The sequence below is a fragment of the Rhinolophus sinicus genome, chromosome 8 (assembly GCF_057876585.1).
Source record: "Rhinolophus sinicus isolate RSI-liver-muscle chromosome 8, RSI-T2T, whole genome shotgun sequence".
NCBI classification, from domain to species: domain Eukaryota; kingdom Metazoa; phylum Chordata; class Mammalia; order Chiroptera; family Rhinolophidae; genus Rhinolophus; species Rhinolophus sinicus.
Genome location: NC_142508.1, coordinates 7743707 through 7764824, shown reverse-complemented (window position 1 = coordinate 7764824; position 21118 = coordinate 7743707). Strand labels below are relative to the sequence as shown.

Genomic DNA, 21118 nt, shown 5'->3' with positions numbered 1-21118 from the left:
GAATTTTCTCCTCTTACCTGTTCTGACTTGTAGGCATAGAATACAGCACGAAAGAGTCACTAAGACACAGACAGAAGCCAAGTGCCAGATTTTATTTTTTGGAAAAGAAGGGGAGAGGAGACATGGCCCTGATTCCATGGATGGGGCAGGGAGATGGTGATACGTCTGCATTGAGGTATCTTTGGTGGCCAGGTTACCAGAGCTGGCAGCGGCGGGAGGGATTCAGGGGGGTGCCATATGGACAGGAGAAATATCTGGCGAAGGCTGGGGTGTTGCTGAGAGGCCCATGGACTCGAAGGGAGGGGGGGCTGTGAGGGTCTTGAGAATCCTGTGTGCTGGGCTCTCTACACATCACCTGGGGAGAAAGAGGTCCACACGGGGTGAGGAAAGGAGCAGAGTGGTTAAGGGTCAGTAGGCAGACCTGGTGACGAGGGACAGCAGACAAGGACAGGAGCAGCGATAGGAATGCACCAACGGCCATGTGGAGAGAAGAAGCGTCTTGCCATTGGTAGGCCATTTAGTCCAGCAGTCAGCATCTGGAGGATGGCCTGGGCTGTGCCATCAGACCATTTGCAAGTGACCGAGAGGTGGGGTGTATTAGGAGAACTCTGTGCGGGGATCTGGAAGTGGACTGCGGAATTGGGGGCAGTGTCTGGTGAAGGAGCACACGGTACCTAGAGGGTCATGTCAGGTGGGAAGCACACCTGGAGGTTAGGTCTTCAAACAGAAATGTGGTCTACAGACAGTCCATTAAGGCTCGTTTTTAAGGGGTTTCTGTTTCTAAGAGAAGAAAGGAGAGGGGAAAAAATTTGAACTCCTCTCAGGGAGGGACTTGGGAGTAGAGATTTTTCTTTTATTCCTTTTTTTTTTTTTTTTTTTGAAGAGAGTGCTGAATTTGGTAGAAGAATTTGTAGCCACGTGAAGGGATGGTCCCAAGGGGGCACGTGTGAAAGGACAACAGTGGGGACATCTGTGGCAGATGGTTGGGGGCATTTCGGGGAAGGTGTTTCAGACAGGAGAGATGGTTTAAGCATTAACGATAGCGTGTTTATCTGACATGGAGCAGACGTGGTGGGAGATGGCCGCTGCCTACCTGGGCATAGCTTAAGAAGAAGAGTTGGTGGGGGCTGAGGTCCAGGCGGGGCAGGGTAGTCTCGCCACGGTGCCATGAGAGCCTGTTGTTGTATGCCTGGATATGGGGAGTGATGGAGAGGACCCCTTAGGTTCCAGACCTGTGGCCATTTGGAAGCCTCATGCCCTGCACACAATACTCAAAACCAGTTCATGGCCCCTTTTCCAAGTTCTGCACTAAAACACTGGTCTCAGCCAGGAAAAAAATGCATTTGTCAGAAGATCTGTGGATAGCCTAGAAAAAGAGAGATCCATGGAGTAAGAGAGGGGTCGCCCAGCTGCCGTCTGTGCAGTGGGGATGTGAAGGGCAGAAAGCTTTGCAACTCTGTTAGCCTGGGGGATAGGAGAGGAAAAACAGGACAGGTTGTCTATTCTGCTGGTAAGAGATCCTGGCCTTTGGAATGTGAGTCACCTTCAGTGCAATGGCCAGACCCCCCATGTCTGCAACATCCTCCTGGAGGGTGCGGAAACCATAGAAGGAGGTTCCGTTAGGTAACGGGAAGGCAGCATAGTGATGCTCCAGGCACTGCAGTATAGCACGGTTGTCACAGGCCAGGCAAAACCCAGGGAGCACTGTTGAAAATGGGGCAAGGGAATGAAATGGGGGGGGCATAGTGCAGGGGTGAGGACATGGGGCACCACACACTGGGCTGGCTCCCGGGAGCATTGCCCAAGTGTCAGGACGGTCAGTCCTACTGGGAGCCCTCATGTCACCTCCCTTTGTCCTTCTCTAGGCCTCCTTTGTGGCCTTCACTGGGGTCCCAACGGCCCCACCTCCCAATGGCCCACTGTTACCCACAGAGATGGGAGAAGATGCGTAACAGCTCGAGGACCATGATGCTGCCAGCAGCGCCAAAGTTCACGGCCCTGGGGGGACAAGGGCTTGTCTTACCCCCAGAATCCTTCAACATGTTGAACCCCAATTCTCTACCTACAAGTCCCATCCATCATAACATCTGTCCATCACTCTTGGGAAACTTCCTGCCCAACCTCGAGAATGGCCCATACCTGGGGTAGTCGGGGTGGAAGAATGGGGGTTGGAGGAGTCCGGCTGGGAAGACCACCATATGGTCAGATGGTGAGTAGTGGGCCTTGACCTCCCAGGGGGATACCTTCCACCTGTGGGAAGAGCACATATGAACGCTAACTGCATCATTTATTGCCCCCCCTAGACACATGCAGTCCCAACTGTCACCGTTCCTGCTTCTCTGAGCCCCTGGCCTGCTTTCCTGCTCATCTTGGATGGACATCTCTGGGCTGCTCTCCTACCTGTGGTGAGGGGAAGGCTGGAAGGAGCTCTGGATAATTCTAGCTTGGCGGGATCGGAGACTGCTCAGGAAGGACTGCAGGTAGCTGGGTCTGAGGTGAGTCTGGGAGGACGCAAAAGGTGACAAATGTATGTGCTCACTGACATACCCTGATGGGTACATGTGAACCCAAACAGATAAGCCCTGGCACACAGACATCGCCTGTATAGTGGAAAGCAACATGACACCACCACTCTACCTGGGAGACAGACAGGCTTCATATGTGTCAGCACACAGCTCAACACACTCGGGCGAATCACAAGAATGCATGTGTATACACATGTATTGTGTGTACACACACACATATGTACACACACACACACACACACACACACACACACACACACACACACACACCATGACCTGAAAAGGTTCCGTTCTTCTCTTGGCAAAACCCACAGTGAGGCTATTCACCCACAAAGCCCAGCCAGGACCAGGAAAGGAAGGGGTTGGCTAGGATCACCCAGGGAAAATGGACTTTTTGCCACTCAGGTCGGTCAGGGGCTGAGGAAGTTGAGGACTAAGGAGGAGCTGGCAGAGAATGGGACCCACGTCATTGTATTCCTGTCTGGCCAGCGCTGGCTTCAGGGCCCATTCTGGGGCCCCCATCGTCACTTGCACTTGGGTGACCTGGGGAGAAACACAGGTAGAAAGAACTTAGTTACCCTGAGTCTATCAAAAGGAATTTCTCCTGCTCACTGCCTTTGTCTCCACCTTTTATATTGTCACCAAGGTGTGTGTGCCACATATTGGTGATTATACTTGCTGTGTGCCCTTGTGCCTCTTGCTCCCTCCTCCTGCCACTGGGATCTCTTGACCCAAACCTCAATTCCACCCCCTGCACGTCCCCACCTGTCAGTTTCTCCTGGCCTTACTTTGTCGTGGGCCTTTTTACGGGTCTCCTCATCCATCCAGGGAAGTCTTCTGAGGTGAGTGATGAGGGCATCCTTGATAGCAGTGAATAATTCCATGGCCTGTGGGGGTGAGGGTATGGGAACAGACAAACAGTGAGTCACAGCCTTAATCTTAGGTCCTGCCCGCTAGGCCTCTAGGAAGGGGCCCTGGCCCTGAGATGCTGCCAGAGAAGGGGTCTCAGAAAGAGAGAAGGAAAGTGGTATTTCCTAGGTGACCAAAAACCAAGGGTACAAAGATCTGTGGAGACAGAAAGGAGGTACCAAGCACAGAAAGTGAAGGTGGGAGCTGGTCACCCCATGGGTCGACAGGTAAGAGAGTCTATGGGAAGATCTCAGCTCGCTGAGGGAGGGAGACTCATTCTTACACTTGGCCAGGCAATTCACTCAGAAAACTGAGACAGGAAGAAGCTCTCAGGGGCTCTTGTCCTCTCACCCTCTTTCTTAAGGCATGTATCTCCTCTCTCCATCTTCCTGGGCTCTTTAGCTTCTCAACAAGCTGAAGTCTCTCCAGCTTCACAACCTAACTCTATAGTTATTGCTTTCCCTGCCATCTACCATCTTGTGTATGTCTTTTCTTGATGGAGGGAAATGGATGACAATATCAGAAGCCTAAGTGCAAATCCTAACTGCTATTTGACAGCTTGGGCAATTTACTTCACTTCTCTGTGCTTCAGTTCTCTCTCTTCTACAAAATTAGAATGATACTAGGAATTAAAGGAGTTCATGCAAAGTGCTTAGAAGAGTACCAGGCACGTGGTAGGCATGCAGAAAGTAGTCAGTAGTTATTTATTTGCACAATGGAATGACTGTATCATTCCGTTCTCACGTTGTTTCATGTGTTGTTTAAAAAAATCATAAATAGGGAGTAGCCTTAGAGGTCATGGAGTACAGTTTTCTCATTTTATGGTTGAGGAAACACAAGAGCAGGAAAGTTGGGTGACTTGTCCAAGCTGGTGTATGCTGTGTCCACGGTATGTCCAATAGCTAAACTGTGCAGACCTGGAAACATAGCATGTCCTTCTTTGGGCTCTCTCTGTGACTCCCTGACTCTTTAAATACATATACCACCGAGAAGGGCAAAGTCAACAGAATTAGGAGAGGATGGGTTGGGTGGGGAGGCTGGAGGGACATGGGCTGGGGAAGAGCTCTCACATACAGCACTTTGGGTGCTCGGGCTGAAGGTCTCACGAACAAACATGGCTGCCAGGGTAGGCTTGAAGGCAGCGTCCGTCTGCTCCACGCACTCCATCCATCGAGGGCGAGTGGGCTATGGAGACAAAACTGGAATGAGTGGCTCTCATCAAGGTCAAGGGTCTTCCTCATCCATTTTCCCAGGCCAATCTTGTTTAGGCCTTTCCCCCAGTGGACACCGTTCTGGACATTCCGGGCTTGTCTCACTTTACTGTTATCCCTTTTGGTGGCACACATGCTTCTCAGCAAAAAGGGGCTGAGTTGTCTTCTAGGATTAGTCTCCTGAACCTGGGTTGGAAAAATCATCCATGTTTGTTGCCTATTGAATTTGAAAGTGAGGCCTCTGGGAGGCAGCCTTCTGGAGACCTGAAAGGCTCCTGGGAAAGAGAGGACTAGACACCGAACCTCTCATCTTTGTAGGTCTCGTGGTTGCCCCATCCCAGACGCCCACCCTCCGGTGATTCTTTGCTTAAAATGCAAATAGGAGAAGGTCATTCCTTCCTCCTTTCCACCACTCCTCCCACCCCACCCCCACATTCCCCAAATGGTTATCATGGGTCATATGGTAGGATCTTGTCTTATAAGGAAGAAAATTATCAGAGTGAAATTGGGTGTCAGACGCCATATTATTGGTAGGAGAAGAGGACAAGAGAAAAGACTAAGTGTATGAGTTCAGAGAGCTAAGAAACTTTCAGCCAAAGCAGAATGAGACGAAAATAGGATGAGAGGGTGGACGTCTGCAACTTCAGAGGTGGAGAACCGTTTAGACATAACTCAAGGGGGCCTTGGCAACTGTGGTGTTTCTAACAGCAGGACAGAAGGAATAAGAAAAAGAGAGATGCTGGGAGGTTTCAGTGGTGGGTTTGGATGGCTTTGAAGAGCTAACCAAGGGAGACCGAGAAACATATTCAAGGGCAGGGATAAAGAATAAGGGAGCTGGCCCAAGGGAAAGCTGAGCTGGGACTTAGGAAAACCAGCTACTATGCAAATTTGGATGAAGTCACAAGACTCCATCCCTGTAACTTATTTACTCCCCACAGATCTCTCAGGGAAGGGAGTTAGGTTGCCATTATGATTTCTGGTCTTAAGAGTGGAGAGAGAGTTTATGGGGCATCTCACAAAAGAGGAACCAGAAAGAGAAGGTCTGTATTATTGAAGAAGAAACTCCTGGGTCTGCCTGTGAGGACGTTTATCATTTTGGAGGTTGCTCCAGACCTGGTCGCCCACATTGTGTGTTCCTGTCCCCTCATCATGAGGCCTGTTAAGGACCCCGTGGGGAGAAGGGACTTTATAGGGTATTAGTTGGAGTTCTGAAACACAATGTGAAAAGCCAACACGAACTGAAAGGAAACCTGGGTCTGACAGCAATGACTGGCTCAACTGCAGGGTCTGGGGGCCACCTTCAGTGCCCATCCCCCACAGGCCTCCCGACGGCAAGTTGGCTTCGGGGCTACACCCGGAACAGCATCTGCCTTGAGCTTGGCAATGGGGATCTGCCTGCAGTGTGAAAACACACCTCCTGGTTCTTGAGTTCCTTCCTGATCCCTTTTGCTGGTGCCTGCCGCTTTCTCCAACAGCCTTTGCCTGTTCCATGCCTGTCCCCATAGCCTGGGCCACAGCAGGCCCCGACCTGGTTACTGGAAAGTATAGATGCCACCTCGGACTACCCATTGCTCACCCCTGTGCAACTCTGGGAATCATTAAATTGACTGTTGTTTAACACTTGGAAAATTATATGCAATGACTAAGGGCCAACGTAGGATCACTGAGGATAAACAGCAATTGCAAATAACAGCAATTTCTCTGGTTAATAGGTTCAGCACACTAGGACAGACCACAGACCAGGAGTCACAAATTAAAACAGGGGCCATGTCATGGCATAACTCCAATATCAGAACCATTGCCACGGAGGGACGATGATAAACTGCAGACAGCACACCTGGTCTGAACCAAGCAGCGTCACTTAGCTCATCAGTTGTTGCCCTGAAGAAGGCTCACCCAGCAATGCCTAAGCTTCACCTTTACGACGACAAAAGGCTCGAAATCTGATTAGTGGCGTGCCATCTCCTAATTTTAGAATGTTGGCAATTAAATAAAAGTTTATAAAAGGCATTAAAGGCCAACAAAACACGTGGATAGGTCAGATTCATCCTCAAGGACCATCTCAGTACTATGTCTGCACAGAGAATTCAACACTTACTGCACCGATTACTAACTTAAACCTCGGTCCTTCAGGTACACTCGTTATAAGAATGAGACTAATACCTGTTCCAGCTTCCTCAGAGTTCGAAGATGAGGTGAAATAATACATTCAAAATACTACTCTGTAAATTCCAAAGTATAACCCCACTCTGTTGGCATTATTGTGATTTCAAGAAAGCATTGTTAAAACCGCAACTAAATTCCCTGTGAATTAGGTGGAGAAAACGGTGAGATGATAGTAGACTTAGTAGATTTTCAGCAGGCTGAACCATAACGAAACATAAAAGATTAATGATTCCAACTTAGTATGAGCGTCCCTGACCGCCTCCACCCCACCCCCACCACCCACCATCCCACCTTCTCTAGACCCTTTCCTGTTTTATTTCTCCATAACACGTATCCACGGCACTTCTTGTCTTTCTCCCTCCATTAGCATATAAGTATCTGAGGGCAGAGATTTTGTCTGTTTTGTTCATGGCGAGCTGTAGTGCCTAAAGAAGCGTCTGGTAAGTAGCAGGCGCTCAGTAAATATTTGTTGTATAAATGAATGGATGAATCCATAGCTAGGTCTTCAATAACCTGACCTGACACTCTTCTTTTTTCAACATCTTAATGGTAGTCTAGATGAAGATGCATTAAGTAAAACTCCAAATGACCAAAAGTAGCAAAGAAAAGGTGATATAATGGATGATTGAAACAAATGTTGAGATTGCCTGGATAAATTGGGACACTGGACTGACTGTAAATAACTCACATTTAACAGGTACAAATGTGAAGTCCTGCTTTTACTTCCCAAAACTCGGCTCTTCAAGTTTGATAAGAGAAAGGCCTGGCTGAATAGCCATTTTTATTTTCTGTATATTCAAAATGAATGAACAGAATATGGTCGTATAATGAGACTGGGCAGTCTTTCTGAATAAGGACAGTATAAAGTAGAATTCACTTAGAAGAACATGGTTAGAGATTTACAATTAACGACCACTGGATAGAACTGTAAATTTTGGTCAGATCAAGGCAAAAGCGTGACAGTGTCTTTGCCTCCACTCTCCCTCATCTGTCAGGAAATCCTGTCACTTACCTTCAAAATACATTCTTGTAGAGCATAAAACAGACCGATCCTATAGGCTCCCATTTCATGCCGAGAAAAGCCAAAAGCCCGACAGTAACCTACCAGGCCCTGTGTGTGCCCACCCTTTCCTCTCCGATCTCCTCCCTGCTTTTCTCCCGTTTGCTCTTTCTGTTCCACTTGCCCTGGCTCCTTGCTGATTCCCAGACTCCTGGGGCATGCTCCTCCAGCAGCAGGCCTAGCTCCCTGCACGCCTAGTCCACCCTTCTCAACCAGGGCCACCAGCAAGACCCCTCCTATTACACCCAGTTTTAGCCAGCCTGCTCCAGGCCTTGTCCCGGTGAAATGATGGCCCTTTCTTCACCAGAAAACTCTTTCAACTCTCTCGACATGGCTTCCATTCTACATCCTGCACAGAGATCCCACCGGTCAGTCAAACACACCCAGATCTCTCTCCCTCTTGGGAATTCCAAGAGTACGTGTTGTCTAAACCAGAGTTTTCTTGGAATGTAGCTATGCCCTTTCATTTATTTGGTGTACATCTGCTTTTGTGTTACAAGGACAGAGTGGAGTAGTTACAACACAGACCATATGGGCCACAAAGCCAAAAACATTTACTATCTTGACCTTTATAGAAAGAATTCGCCAACCCATTTTCTGTACCACCCACTTATTTCTCAATCCTGCAGAGTATGTAGTTAAAAACATGGCCTCTTGAGCCAGACAGGCTGTTTTGGTGTCTGTTCCTTCACTTATGAACTGTGTGGTCTTGCAAAAGTTACTTGTCCTTTCTGAGGACCTCAGAGTGTTTCTGGGAGGATTAAATAAAATCATTTATGCTAAAATGTTCTGTGCAATGCCTGACATACAGTAACTACTCAGTGCATATCAGCTATTATTATTATTATTATGGGCCATATTTGGTATTGTTGTTCCAGAGAGGTAAGGTGGCTTCCCCAAAGCCACACAACCATTTGTTGGTAGAACTGGATTCAGCTTTTAAGTCCAAGGACAATCACATATCTTAATGGATATATAAGAACATATATATATATATATATATATATATATATATATATATATATGCATATATATATTATAGTATATACACATATATGTGTGTATACACACACACACACACACACACACACACACGCTCACACAGGGTGCCAAAAAAAATGTACACACGTTTTAAGAAAGGAAAAAACTGACACCCCACTGGATGTCAGAGATGAATTCTCTGTGAAGTACATTTGAGCATCAAACACTGGAATCCCCAAGACGGGAAGACCACTGCTTGCTACATCTGTCTCTCCTCCCAGGAATCCTAAGCTTTAGGTCCACGTCCTCAAATCACAGAGCACAGGATAGCAAGGCAAATAGTTTAAGGGTCATTACAAAGGAAGAGCAGTTCTTGATAACTTAGAGTTTATATTTAAACTTGAATACTCAGCGAAAGGCCATCGATGTAGCCAGATGTATGCCTAAAAGGTCTGGTACCTGGAACCTCAGATCTCAAGGAAAGCACTGTGGACCCAACCTGTCTGCTTCCATGAAGAGCCCAGACACTGAAAATCGTCTACCTTCACGTCCCTTCCCTGAGACAGACATGCCAACATTTATCCCTCAAAATGACAGATGCTTCTTTAGCCCCAGTGTGGGCCCTGCACCCCCTCCTCTCCTCACCATGGGTGGTTGTTCTGTCAGCTCCCGCACTTTCTGGTTCAGCAACCTGCGTGCATCCTGGAATTTACTGTTAAGGGCTGGAGAAAGGGCCTCCACCAGCCCAAAGATCATGTGGCTCTGCAGAAAGTCCCTGTGGAGAGAAAAGGGACCCACACATACACCCCAGGGCTCTGGGGTCCCTTCAAGTAATGCCTCCCCTTGGGTAGGTCACCCTGACTCCTGGGAGAAACCCCTTCTCCTCCGTATTTATCGAGAATAACTGACTGTGAACAAGTGAAGAAGAGCTTTCCTCGGTGTGGGTTGGAGTGGGGTTGGAGAACAACAGAAGAAAGAACTGGATGAAGAGGCAGGCTTCTTAAGTCGCAGGGAGAGAAGGATCTGGACTTAGATTTAACAAAACTGATTCATCTACTCCCACAACCAAGAAATCTCAGCTCATCTGAAGACGTATCTTCTAAGAACAACAAAGCTGGGATCCGGGCCCTTTCTCTGCTCTGCCGACCACTCTCTTACCATGTTTGATTTGTGCCCTGACGTAAACCTGCTCACACCCACACAAATGGTGGTTTGCTTCTGTCAAAAAGCATCTCTAGCTGTTGCTGCCACTGAGTTACTATGAAGAAGGGCCCAAGCCCCTGGAAGGAAGTCACTGCCCTCAGGTGGTGGCCACACAGGTATCAGAGATAGCAGAGAGCCCAACACAGCGCCTCACCCTCATGTCCCCCCACCTTCCTCGACTTCCTGATTTTTCTCACAAGGGCCCCGGGATCCTCCCATCATAGCTGAGAAATGGCCCCTTCCTCAGCTTTGCCCCCAGAACACCCCAGCCTTCATCTCCCCCATCTCGTGTGCCTCCCCCTCCCGTCCACAGCCCTCAGCTGCTGACAAGTCATACATGTCCCAGCTGTCCCCAGTGACTGGCCTTCAGCATCTCCTAGAGCTCAGAGGCTCTTCGCAGGCTGGGTTCTACTCCCAGAAAACACTGTGTATTGCCAAACACCTGTATCCCCTCATTTCATGTGTGTCTTCCCCTCCCCATGCCCCCCAAGCCGCTCATACTTCCTGTTTCCTCCATTTCCTCTTGGATCAGCCACCCCATCTCCGCCCCATGTATCCATGGATCCCTCCCTTGCTCCTGGGAGGCCCTCACCAGCCTGCATTCTCCAAAGCCACCTGTGTCCCTGAGAACTGTGGGCCCTCAGACTCCACCACCCTGTAATTCCCCGATCCCACGCGGGGCAAACCTGTGTTCCAACAGCTGTTTTTCCAACACTTTCGACATGTCTTGCAAATAATCCAGGTTATGGACCACAACTAGCTGGGAGGGGCTCAGGGACATCGGTGTGAATGTCGCTTGTAGGCAGGACAACCAGTCGATGGCAGGGGCCATTTCCTTAGAAGAGGGACACAAAAACTAAGGGGAACAGAAAAGAGGGGGGGGGGAGAAGAGCGTCCCCTCCTTCGGGGTTTGAGAGGGACTGAGGAGGGGGATGGTTGGGGCAAAGGATGGAGCCAAAAACGTTAGGGATGGAAAGGACTTAAGGGAATGAGGAGAAAGAAGACGAGGAAGTCAAGCAAGTTTGGGAGAGAGATCCTCATGCCCATCCTCCTCCAGGCCCCGGTCCAAGGCACCTGCAGTTGTTCAATAGTGACCATCTGGAAGAGCTTTCCCTGGGTCCGCTGCTGGCCTGGGGGCCTCAGAAACCGGGACAGCTGCGAGGTAATGGAGATGGACAAGTAGGCATGTTCTTGCACCTTGCTCGGATTTCCTCCCAGCAACTCTCCCAGGCAATTCAGGTAACTCAGGTATTCCCGTAGGATCTGGGGGAGGAAAATCCTCAGTCACAGGCACGAGTGACCCCTGCCTTTCTCCTAGTGTCAGAGGTCAGGACTTTTGTCCACTGCACCACCTTACCTGGGCATAGTTCTTCTGTTCCAGCTCTTGCCCGAGGGGAATGTCAAACTCTGGCTGGTCTATCTGGACACAAGAGAGGCTGAAGAGAACTGAGTAGTGTGGAGGAAGGAGATCACAGGTGCGGGGAGATGGGGACTGTACCTCAGAAGATGGCCTCAGGTGATGGAATAATTCGGGCACAGGGAGGGCACAAGTGTACAAAGCAAGGAAGGGGTTGGTGGTTAGGGGCATGGGGGAACAGAGTTCAGATATGGAATTGTGAAGAGAAGGTGGGTATTTCAACCAGTTTAGGGGGTGCTCAGTGACAGACGCATAATAATCCATGTTAAGAAGGGAATCATTTCCTGTGCTAGGGCCAAGTCTAGGGTGAAGGGAGTAAGATACCCATCTCAGGTGCACAATTTAAGAGGTATCGAAAATTCAGTAATCAAGATAAACAATATCTGAATGGATATTTTAAAAAATCCATGCTGAATAAAACTATAAAACTCGATATTTTCCCCAAAAATTCACAGTGTATTTTTGATCCATTTTTTTAAATTGTAGATGCTTTCAAAAAAAGTCTATAATAGAGTTTTGAGCCATTTGGGGGAAAAAAAATATTTGTAGATGTTTTCATAAAAAGTCTATAATAGAGTTTTGAGCCATTTGGGGAAAAAAATATTGCCTTTTTTTTTTTTTTTTTTTTTTTTTTTCAAAAATATCCACAATGAACAAAAACCTGATGGATCATCGTGGATTATTGCATTGACTTTGGTTTTCAAAAATATTCATTAAAATAGGGCTTATCTTGATTCCTAAGTTTTGGGGACCCTCTTCAATTTTCAACCCCCGGCAAGTGGCTCGCTCACCTCCCTCACTCACCTTCATGCTGGCACTGTGCCCTTGATTCTATTCTGAAGATTGTTTCTCCCACACTTTTCCTTTTTCGTTTTCAACTTCAATTTCCCACTCCCACTTTGAACCGTACACTTTCCCCCTATCTTGTAAAAACTACCTTCACTTGATTCCTTTGTCACATTTTACGTCCCAACTTGAAAGAACTAAAAGTCATCTATACCCCTGAGCTCCAATTTCCTTACCTTCCTCCTAAACCCTGTACAATCTGTGGCCATTTCCATAATCGTTTTTGATATTATCTCTAGGAGGTTTGCAATGGTGTCTTCTCATTCCTTATTCTCTGAGCTCAGAAGTCTTAGGTCAAAGATGACCCCTCCCTCCAGACAGGAAACTGGCCCGTGCCCTGTCCTTTGTGGCTCCTCGGTGCTGGTAGACGCCCCTTCCCTGTCTGTATTGCTCTTCTCTGCCCCCACACCACTCGTTGGGGTGCTACCTCTGCAGGCCATTCTCTCTACCTATTCTTCCCCTCAGAGTCCATCCCATCTCAAGATGACGGTAACCACCGTCCTCCCATTCACAACACATCAAAACGGTGGGGTCATTTTCCTATTTCTCCGTTTCCTTTATGTATATTCAGTCAGTTACCAAGTCCTCTGGAACCACCATGGACCCTGACCAAGGATAAAGTCCTTTCCATTTCTACCACAATCATCTTCGTTCAGACCCCCAAAATTGCTCATCTGGATTCCTCAACACCTCCAGGTTTACCTCGCAAACCGCTGACTCTACTTAAGCTCAATGAACAACCGTCGTATTTGAAAGACCCCAGTAGATTTTTTGTCTTCTAGTATATCAAAAGTTATCACCTGGTCTAGCTTCTTAGGCCAGGAATAATCAGGCCCAACCTCATGTGTTCAGCCTTACTTTTGCCTCTGACTGTACCCCACTGGCACCCCCATATTCTCTGTTCAACAGACCCGCCTCCTCGCTGACCCCACTGAGAAGTCACACCATTCCAGGCTTTCCCTTAGCTCAGGATTTTCCCACAGCCTTTTAATGCTCTTTAGCTTCACCTTTATCTGTGTGAATCAACAGCTTCGAGGCTCAGCTCACAGTCTCCCTTCTCTGAGCCTTTCCTTAACCACTTCAGATCATAACTAATCCCCAAAGGCCACACCAGTTTCCTTTAAAAATGAAGTTCAGAATGCCTCAGACTGACTATCAGTTCTTCTTGTATATTCATCCTCTTACAAATTTGTGAAATTTTTGAGAATGGGGCCAAATACATAGCATCACATTGCCCACCACAATACTGATACTTCCAATGTTTTTATATATTTACTTGCTCAACAAACACCTGGTGTGGGCCTCTAGATGCCTGGTCTTGTGCTAGATCCTGAGAAACAAAGGTGAGTAGGTATGGCCCTGCTTTTAAGAGGCTTAGAGTCTTCAGCATTCAGTGTTAAATGATGCCCAGAGCACAGGAAATGGGAGGACGGAGCGGTTCCCTAACTCTTAGCCAGGATGTCGGTGGAGACTTCCTGTAAGAGACAATGATGAAAGCCGAAATTTGAAACATACTATGTAAGTTTTCTGGGCTGAGTATGGGGCGTTGGGAATTAATGTTGCAGGCAAAGGGAGCCATCTATGCAAAGAACGGAGGAATGTTCTTGGAGCTAAAAGTGAGTAAGCGTGGCTTGGAGTTTAAGGGGGAGAAGGGATGTGGCAGGAGACAGGGCTGGAGAAGTCTGTAGGGGTCAGACTGTAACAGGACTTGCAAGGTATCGCTAACGATTAAGAACTAGATCCTGATCACCAGTGAGTCCTCGAAGGCACGTAAGCAGAGATCAGAGCATAGTTAGCTCTTGATTTAGAAAGGTCCCGCTGGGGAAAATGAAGAGTGAATAACAGAAGGGCAATACTGGAGATAGGGGGCTAGTTAAGAGGCTCTACAATAATCCAATCAATCAGACCAAAATTACTTCTGCCTTTGCAGGACTGGCCTTGCGGCTCCTTTCCCGAATCTCACCTAGTGTGTCTGACTCTCACATCAGTAATTTGCCCTAAAGATAGGTCTTTCCCCTACGTTGCACATTCATCCTATCTCCCCAACTTGTGACCTGCCTCTAAGGCTAGAATTTGAGGGAGGCCCAGGTCTCACTATGTTTTTGCCAGTACATCGCTCACCTGGATGACTGGCTGGTGTGGAGGGCTGGGATGAGGGCTCAGGTAAGCTCTGAAGAATGGGAAGTGACCATATTGACTCATCAGAAGTCTCAGAGTTCGGTTAAAATCTAAGGAAGTCCAATTACCGGATATTTGCCAACCTCCAAGCTGGAAGAAGAGAGACAAGGCTCGGCATAAGGGATGTCATCTCTGACACCTCTATCCCATTTCTCGGAGAGCTGCTGCTTCTTGACTTCTACTCTGAGCTCTTTGATCCCTCTAAGGCTCCACGTCTATCCTTCTTTCTCCAGCCGTACCCGAGGTCCTAGTACAGCACTGCCATTTCTATCTCCCTCTTAGAACTTGGGGATTCCCCAGGAAAGAGACCCCACTCAAAAAAAAATGGCAGCCTTGAGCATACATTGGTCCATGAAATACGTATCCAGAAAAGTTACGCCCCATGCCTCACCTCCTCAATAATCTGTCTGAGGGGACCAGCCCCTGCGGCTTCGATGGCGTCTGTGTCCATGCAGGAGCTGTAGAATTGGAAGGCTTTCTCCTCCTCAGACCCTGGGTGCCGGGACCCTGAGGATTCTAGAAGAGAAGCATGGGTGAATTCAAGGAGGGATGCCAGCAAAGAGACAAGCAGCGACGGTGTGAGACAGGGAGCGTATAGGAAAAAAAGGAAAAGTTCTTGGGAAAAAAGGAAGGGTAGAAATGGAGGGGTGAGAAAAATCGGGACTATGGGAGGACTGTCCAATTTGGCCTGGATCAACGTGATGGAAGAATAAGAGCAGCGAAGTGAGTGTGATAAAGACAGTGAAGAAAATAACGGCAACGTGAGAACGAAATAAGGAGGGAGAGACAGGGAAGAAAAGGAAGGGATAGGAGTAGGTGGCACATGGATAAAGGTGAAAGAGTGAAAATGGAAGGCAGGAGGGAGATGAATGGAGGAATTAGAAAAATTCAGGAAATCAGAGAACTTGAATGGATTGGAGAGAGGAAAACTCATAAAGAAAGGTGTAGCAAAGAGAAGAAACAGGGCGGGCTTCCCTAGTCTAGACTTTCCTCACTCTTTGATCACAGGAAACAAACAAACGTGACAATAACCCAAAAACATACCCATTTAAATCATTCACCCTCTAATACCTAACACTTCTCCCTCGGTCCCCCGCATAGTTCTTCATTCCATTGTGGGCAACAACATTTATCCTAAGCCTATTGTTTCTTTTCATGTCTGTGCCTTAACTGAAGCATGGCCCCCACCAATTGAGAGCCTACTTCTACAATTTCTGCATCACAAGAAGGAGGGCAGAGGGACCCATTTACTTCTCCCAAATTCCAACTGTGACTGTCAACATGTTCTCTAGGTTCCCTTACACTGGAAGTACATTCCTATCTCATATGTTCTTATTCCCAAATCCTTACCACAACCCACCAACTTCCTGGGACCCACTTCCAACCTCCCAGATGGCCTCAGTTCCTTCCGCATAGATGTCCTCTCCGTTCTTTTCTCCATGCCGCCATCTACAGGACTTTTCTTTACCCCTGGGGTTTCTAACTTGGTTCTCCTCTTCTTCCAGCATAGCTCCTGTGCTTATCTGCCTCCACTCCCTTACACACAGCCATATGATGTCCTTTCTATCACTTCTCACCTCACTTTCCCACTTCTTCCCTGTCTCCATCATCTCTAGTCATTCATCCCTGTTATCCCACTTCTTCCAGTTCAACTTGCATGCCATGGTCCAAGGATTTAGTGGAGAACAGGAGGTAATTGTGAGAGAGGGGAATTTATTGTGAGGGAGAGGAGAACAATGGCAAGGGGGCATCAGAAGACAAGAAGGGTTTGAAGGCTGGAGACTGAGTAATAGACAGAAGAAAGTGCAAGAGGTCTTGGGAAGATGCTGGTGGGGGAAGATACCAGGTATAGGATAGAAACTGAGAACTTAGGGGAGATGGCAAGGAAGATGGAGCTTGGTAAAAGGGCAAACTGGGGAGAATGGAGTGGTCGTGGATAAACGGGAAACGAAAGACGATAGGGACTAGGTAAAGAAAAGATGAAGAGAGGGACCAGAAGAGATGAGAGGAGGTACCTGAGAGAGAAGCAAACCTAGGTAGGCAGTGCTCCGAGAGCCCATTGGGGGCAGTGCGGACCAGTTCCATCAACCACATGCTTTGGGATAGTTCTGCTGTTTCTAGGCTCAGTCACCCGTGTGCACAGACGATCTTTGCCCTGCTTTCCTTACCCAGTATTCTCTGAAGTTGTCTCTTGATCTCCTCAGCAAGAGTACCTTTGGCCTTTCCGCAGGCAAAGCTGAAGAAGTCGGTGCAGGGGGCCACACTAATGTTCCCAGATTTCAGGTAATGTTCCAGGAGACGCCGACACACAGGCGTGTCACAGGGGTCTGTGGGGAAAAGCTCAGAGCTGGGAACGAAGAGACAGAGAGATGAGGGCTCCCCCAAGGGGCTAGGCAAGGGAACACCTGGCGAGGAGAAAGGAGAGACCCTGGTGAGAAGGAAATGATCTGACTGGTGCATGGGAGTGGGATTCAGGGAGGAAGAACTCGGGAAGGTGGCAGATGGGAGGGGCGGTCAGGATAAATGATGAATGAAGGCAGCGGGCATGGAGCCTCAGGTTGACGGACAGACAGGGGCCTGTGACTGAGGGGGGCTGACTGGGTTCCAGGATCCTGCTTACGAGGTCTACAGCTCCAGAAGATGTAGACAAAAAGCACACAAGAACCAAGGAGCACGCTTAAAAACAGGACAGTGGTGAGCAGCTGCCTGGCCATGGCCTGCCATCTGCTCCGCTCAGTGGGCTGCCCCTCTTCTGGAGGTCTCTGTGCACCGGGGAACCAGGAGGGGGTTGGAGAGAGGGGTGGGAAAGGAAAGAGGAGAGGTGAGGAGAGAGAATAAGTAAGTTAGTGCTGGGGCCCCCTTGTACAGAGGCCATTCTCCCTAAACCCAGCCCTGTTTGGACCCCTGCGCAGACAAGAGGCTGGGCCTGTCCTGGGAAGGACCAAACAGGTGTGAGGGGTGGGACATTAGAGCTGCGAGGGTCTCAGAAGTCTGCCCAGGGTAGGTCGAGGACGTCACTCACCTCCTGGCTCCAGAGAGCCCCCATTCCCATGGCCGGGTTGGTCCCCATGGTTCTCCCCACTCTTGCCTCTACCCTCCTGAACCAAGTGAGCAGGAGGGAGAGAGAAGCTGGTTCAGGAAAGGGGGTGCATGAAAGAGAGTTAGTTATATCAGGTCATCTTGATACCTCCGCCTGCCCACCCTCCCCACACACACCTATTTTCATCCTAAGGCCGTGTTCCCAGAGGGCTTCAGAATGAACCTGTCCCCTGGATGTACCGCTGCTTCCCCGCTCTCCCATCACCTCTCTTTCCTCTCTCATTTCTACTCTCCAAGCCTCTCACAACCTCCTCTCAAGTGGGGGACAGGGCATTCTCACACAGGAGCCACCCCCACTCCCCACCCAAGGCATCTGATTCCAAAACAAAATGGTTTTCTCCAGGGGACTTGCCGTCTGTCTATTGTCCGTCTGTCCTTCGCTCTGGCCCCCAAAATCCTTTGTGGTTCTGGTTTAAGCACCTGGCCTGAAAACAAGGTTCAGGAAATGGACCCCTCCAACCCCACCCCAGTTCCTTCCTCCTAGAAAAGGGGAACGTCTGCCACTGGACTTCCCCTGTCCCCAAACACACACGACTGGCCTCTGGGTGGAGCGTGTTTATCAGTCAGGAGGCACCCAGGCCTGTCCTCCTTTATCTCAGCTTCTCAGGGGAGGCAAGAGGGAACGTCTTTGCTCCCCAAGCAATCTTGCCCTTGGGTGGCTCTGCTTGCCCTGCTCCGTGCCTTTGCTGACGGAGTTTCTTTATTTTTAGAATATTCTGTCTCCTCTCCTTTCACCTATGATTGAAATCTCTTGGATTCTTTGATTCTCGGGTCAAATGCCATCTTAGCTGGGATTTCTCCGAAGCATGATTGGTGGCTGTCACCGACCTGCTGGTTGCAGGTAGAACAGTGCATGAAAATGGCCACCAAACTAGGAAACCCTAATCTGCTCACTACTCGCTCTGTGGCAATAAACAAGCCACTGAAACCCTCAGGCAGGTGAAAATGAGGATAATATTTGCCTCTGCCTACCTCACAGGGTCTCCTACCTTCTCCAGAGGACAGAAGCATCACTGAGCCTCTCATTCCTTTGTTCTGCGCCCTGTTACACAGGGGTCTGCACTGTCACCTCCCTGTCTCCTGCAAACTCTTTAGTGGCAGGGATCATGTCCCTTTTTCCTTCACACCCACCTAAGATGCTTCATAAATATTAGGTGGAATGAAGTGTGTGCCAAGCCAGAAAATTCCTTTCTCTTTCCCATCATACTGAGCCCTCCCTTGGGGTCTCAGGGAGCACATCTCTGAGAGAAGGTATTTCTTGTTTCCCATCCCAGGCAAAATGGCATTTATCAGGATAATCACACTAACGTGCCTTGGCAACGTTTTCTGACCACATCAATACTGGGCTATGGTGCATGTGTTGGGATAGAAGGAAGAACGGCTCGATGGCTGGAGAAGTGGGTAAAGGTACTATGCTGACAGAGGCCATGTTACAGACAATCCAGAAAGTCATGAAGAAAAGTCCAGACTTCACACATTAGAGAAGAAGGGGTTGAAGACTTTTGAGGAAGATTTTGATATGATGAAAACAATATCTACAAAAGGCTGCTAGGGTACGGGGATCTGGATTGATTAGATAACAGACAAGAGACGCAGTAGCTAGTTTGTGGGTTCAGAAATGAAGTGAGGGCCTGGCCCAGGGTGAGAGCAGAGGGGAAGGAAACACTTGGGAAGAAAAATTGTATGGAAGAAAATAAAGTCAAGGAAACTGACGGAATCAGAAGGTCGGTATAACAGAGTCACAGGTGAGCTGTGGACTTTATTTCTGGGTGCCCAGGAGAACAGTGATGCCAGTGATAGAAAAAGTGGAATTTTTGTTAAGGGTTGAAATAGGGATCGTCTTGAGAGCAAAATGATTCAAGATTTTAGAGGTTTGGGGTCTCTTCCAGAAAGTGCAATACTCTACCCATGAACTTCCAGCTTCCTTCACACCTAATCCCTTCCCCACTCCTTTTCTACCAGTCAGATCTTCTGGGCTGATGTGTCTCTAGGAAAATAATAACAGGGACAATTCTGATTAGCTGGGAGTAAGGTAAAGCACTGTGCTGTGTGACATTAGCCCTTTACAGCCACTGTGGCCTCAGCTTAGGTTCTCTCCCTATTGGAGAAGCTGAGCCAACCGTGGAGCTCTGGCAACATGGCTGCCAGTCCACCCCTCCCTTCCCTGCTGCCTCCCGATGGCAAAGTAACCTCTGTTCTGGGAGCTGTCTCAGGAGCCTAACTCCCCTTATCTCCCAAGCCCTACTCTGCAGTGAGTCATCACCACCACAGCCAGGCCCAGTCATACCATCACCTCCAGTGGAGCAGCCATCATTCAGCAAGGAGAGCTCCAGTTACCAACCAGTGGCTCATGCAGCAGGCACACATTTATTTTTGCAGACACTTGTCTCCTGGTGGCTTTAATTGTTCTTTCCAGGCTATTCTAATTGTAGGATTTTTGTTTGAAACCATAATAATATAAAAGTAATCATAATAACAATAGTATCTCCTTTTTACTGAGCATTTCCTGTAAGCCAGGGACTATGATAAGTGCTTTGCTTACATAGAGAGTGCCAAAAAATGTACACACATTTTAAGAAAGGAAAACTGTATTAAAATTGTAATACTCAATATACAACGATAACAAAAGTTGAATACAAGTCACGTGTGACTTCTGCAATGACAAGAGGTGCTCAAAGTGGTTACCATCAGCGTCCAGACACTTCTGATTACGGCGAACTACTGCTTGAGCAACATTGACCAAAGTGTCCACTTGTATACATTTTTTTGCCACCCCTGGGATATACTCGTATCTCATTCTAAGAGCTAGTATTTCCCCCATTTGACAGATGAGAAAACACAGAAGTACAATAGACTTGCCCAAAATTATTATACAGCGTCAATAATTATCAGAGCTGGGAATCAAACCAAAGCCTTAACCATTGAGCCTCTCCGTCATTAAGATTCTGGAAGTCTCTTCCTAGTCAGAATCTTCTTTCATCTAAACTCTATAAACTATCCTTCCCTGCTTGACCATGTTATATGACTGCCATGGGGACTGCTATTTTTGAGGATTTATATAAGGTCTTGCTAAGCCCACTGTCTTAGTCAACTACTGCCATAATAATGCTTTGTAACAAACTGCTCAAAACTCAGTGGTTCTCACTTATTCTCATGTCCAAAGATCTGTGTGTTGACTGCTGTCCAGCTGAAAGAGGCTGTCGTTCATTTGTGCTTCAGGTTGCATTTGGATGGGCTTGAATCTAGGGCACAGATTTATGCAGGTCTGTGGTGTGTGAGCTTGTTCAGGGACCCAAGCTGAAAGGAAGGAACAGAGGCTAAGCAAGTCACGTTTTCCCATAAAGGATCACCTGAGTACAAGATTCAAGCCAAACCATGAAAGTAATTTTAAGACTCAGTTTCATTTTCATCATATTTAGTGACGTTCCATTGGCCAAAGTAAGTCACATTGCCAAGCCCAACATAATGGATCAGAAGTGTTTTGCTCATAGTGGGTGGGGAAGGGTTGTGAATAGTTGCTAAA

General features: G+C 48.1%; 1 protein-coding gene across 6 annotated transcripts; it reads right to left on the bottom strand.

The window, feature by feature from the left end:
- Window positions 1-71: 71 nt before the first annotated feature.
- Window positions 72-20074, bottom strand: KEL (Kell metallo-endopeptidase (Kell blood group)). 6 transcript variants are annotated; one of them, XM_088799858.1, is made up of 19 exons: window positions 17948-19758; window positions 17519-17625; window positions 17117-17258; window positions 16665-16901; window positions 14888-15012; window positions 14440-14586; window positions 11413-11475; window positions 11130-11318; window positions 10742-10890; window positions 9498-9627; window positions 4509-4619; window positions 3314-3412; window positions 2991-3068; window positions 2401-2501; window positions 2140-2250; window positions 1931-1998; window positions 1544-1704; window positions 1094-1189; window positions 72-355 (listed from the first exon to the last, which is right to left on the bottom strand). In XM_088799858.1, the coding sequence occupies exons 2-19, from the start codon at window positions 17564-17566 to the stop codon at window positions 194-196; spliced, it is 2217 nt and encodes a 738-aa protein (XP_088655984.1). In that variant the 5' UTR covers window positions 17567-17625; window positions 17948-19758; the 3' UTR covers window positions 72-193. The 6 variants fall into 6 exon arrangements, with proteins under 6 accessions (XP_088655984.1, XP_088655986.1, XP_088655987.1 ...); XM_088799860.1 differs by having other exon boundaries at window positions 16665-16823; window positions 17948-19752; XM_088799861.1 differs by lacking the exon at window positions 1094-1189 and having other exon boundaries at window positions 17948-20071.
- Between the last annotated feature and the right edge of the window lie 1044 nt (window positions 20075-21118).

Coding starts and splice junctions, on each gene's coding strand:
- KEL (XM_088799858.1), bottom strand. CDS start 17,566: ATGGGGACCAACCCGGCCATGGGAATGGGGGCTCTCTGGAGCCAGGAG. Junction 2,251..2,400: donor CAGCCTTCCCCTCACCACAG/GTAGGAGAGCAG, acceptor CTCTTCCCACAG/GTGGAAGGTATCCCCCTGGG. Junction 1,190..1,543: donor GTCTGGCCATTGCACTGAAG/GTGACTCACATT, acceptor CCCCATATCCAG/GCATACAACAACAGGCTCTC.